At 39.3% G+C, this 1,991-nt stretch overlaps 1 protein-coding gene across 4 annotated transcripts in view; it reads left to right on the top strand.

Annotated features, from left to right (window-relative positions):
- Positions 1 to 1,991, top strand: part of LOC101863051 (potassium voltage-gated channel subfamily H member 6) — a 270,601-nt gene that overhangs the window by 109,419 nt on the left and 159,191 nt on the right. For all 4 annotated transcript variants that reach the window (XM_035972094.1, XM_035972095.1, XM_035972093.1 and 1 more), the window contains exon 3: positions 1,491 to 1,721. In XM_035972094.1, the coding sequence (XP_035827987.1) occupies positions 1,491 to 1,721 (231 nt within the window). The remainder of the gene's footprint in view (positions 1 to 1,490; positions 1,722 to 1,991) is intronic.

Genomic DNA, 1,991 nt, shown 5'->3' with positions numbered 1-1,991 from the left:
ATAGACCAGCATATGAGACATCGTGGTGAAATCAGGCGCTCGTCAAAATAATGAAATACGAGAAAACGGCTTTTTTCATCTAGTTTGGATTTTTTTTGGTAACTTTTGTTTTTAGGCTCAGCACCTTGTATGTCCATTCAAAAACACTTTTATGTGTGAATTTTATGGAAAATCAAAGTTGATTAATGGCACAACTAATTTATATTTGCAGTTTCCGAAGACTCTTAAGCAATGGAAGTCACCAAACTTTGGCGGCCATTTTCTCGCTAATTTTACCTCTAAAACCAGGCGACCTCATCTCCTTCAATCTCAAATATCTCGACTTCTATTCAAAATAAATCGATATCGTTTTGATTGAAAGCAAGGCAAACAAACAACCTTTAAGATGATACGAAAACTCCATATGTCCAAAAATTGACGAGCGCCTGATTCAACTGTGTCGTGACACTAATAATAGGCGTGCTAATATTTACGTGTACTCAAATGACAGTAAACATATAGAACTGGAAGAGCACTGGTCTCCATTGGTTTATTGAAGCTCCTGTACGACTGACGATATCCTCTGTCCTCATTACTTAACCGTTCTGCTAATACTGACGTTAACAATGCTTTTTGTGTGCGGATGGTTTCATAAGTACCACCGCGCGACCTCAGTGCTTTCTTGTCTTATCTATTATTTTTTTAATAGTGAAAATGTGATTTCTTCTTAAGCTCATTCTTTGTTATGAACTGTTTTCACTCTTATTAGACATGGAGATACGACGAGAAAGCACTGAGGTCGCGACCGGCTGATCCTACTTCTTGCCTTTCCCTCTATCTTTTTCTATTGTGAAACGCATGGTTTGATGCTAAGCGGATATTTGCGTTACTATATCATCATCAAATGCCAGATCCTCGACAAATATCGGCAATCATTTCTGTGCTTGGATACTCTCAAAAAGCTTGGTCTTTTCCCGTCACCCTGGTCAGGGTCTCCTAATAAGTTGCTCTGGGTCTGCCCCTGCCTCGTTTGCTTTCAGTTTTACCACTGCGAGCTATGTGTTCAAGGCCCTGAAGTCGATTTAATTTACATTATACCAATGCTATAATATATAATAATATCCCATTGTTTCTGTCTGTTGTACTATTTTGCCATGACCAAAGGGTGGCCACTGCGCCAGCGTCCATCTCTTGAACTCAAAATCACGCAACATATAATAAGATAAGATAAGATAAGATAAAATAAGATAAGATAAGATAAGATAAGATAGGATAAAATAATACTTCATTATCCCAGTGGGAAATGTTTCTTGGTTGTACAGGACCGAAAAAACACATGCAGGTATACATTAAAAAAATTAATTTTATATTACTCTCATTAAAATTCAATATAAAAAGAGAAGTAAAGCTGACAAAATGTACAATAATAATATTAAAACAGACATCTGATATTCCTTTTTCAATTATATTATTTTTTTGTTAGTAACATTTTCTTTCTGCCTCTTCCCCAGACCGGAAATTCGTCATTGCTAACGCCCAGGTGGAGACCGTTCCTATTATCTTCTGCAATGACGGCTTCTGTGAACTCACGGGCTACTCACGTGCAGAGGTCATGCAGAAGTCGTCCCTGTGTGACTTCCTACACGGCCCGCTCACAAACGGGTTGGCCATATCCCAGATCCGGGACTTCCTGCAGGGATCGGAAGAGAACCAGGTGGAGATTCTCTACTACAAGAAGGACGGTAAGTTGTGGAGGTTTTGGCTGTTTTGGCTGTGAGTGTGTGGGGACTGTGGCATAGAGTGTCACCCCCGAATGAGTTGATGTTGTTTTTTTGTTGTTGTTTTTTTCTTTTTAATGTGGATGTGTTTATGCCTCCTTCCACAGAATTGAGATCATTTATCGCTCCCGAGGCTATGTTTTTGTCTTGTTTTTGTTTTCTGCCCGCTGATGTCTCAAAGAGAGAGAGAGAGAGAGAGAGAGAGAGAGAGAGAGAGAGAGAAAGAGAGAGAGA

Source organism: Aplysia californica, unplaced genomic scaffold (genome assembly GCF_000002075.1).
Source record: "Aplysia californica isolate F4 #8 unplaced genomic scaffold, AplCal3.0 scaffold00576, whole genome shotgun sequence".
Taxonomy (NCBI): domain Eukaryota; kingdom Metazoa; phylum Mollusca; class Gastropoda; order Aplysiida; family Aplysiidae; genus Aplysia; species Aplysia californica.
The sequence above is the reverse complement of the archived record's forward strand: the minus strand, read 5'-3'. Positions and strand labels throughout refer to the sequence as shown.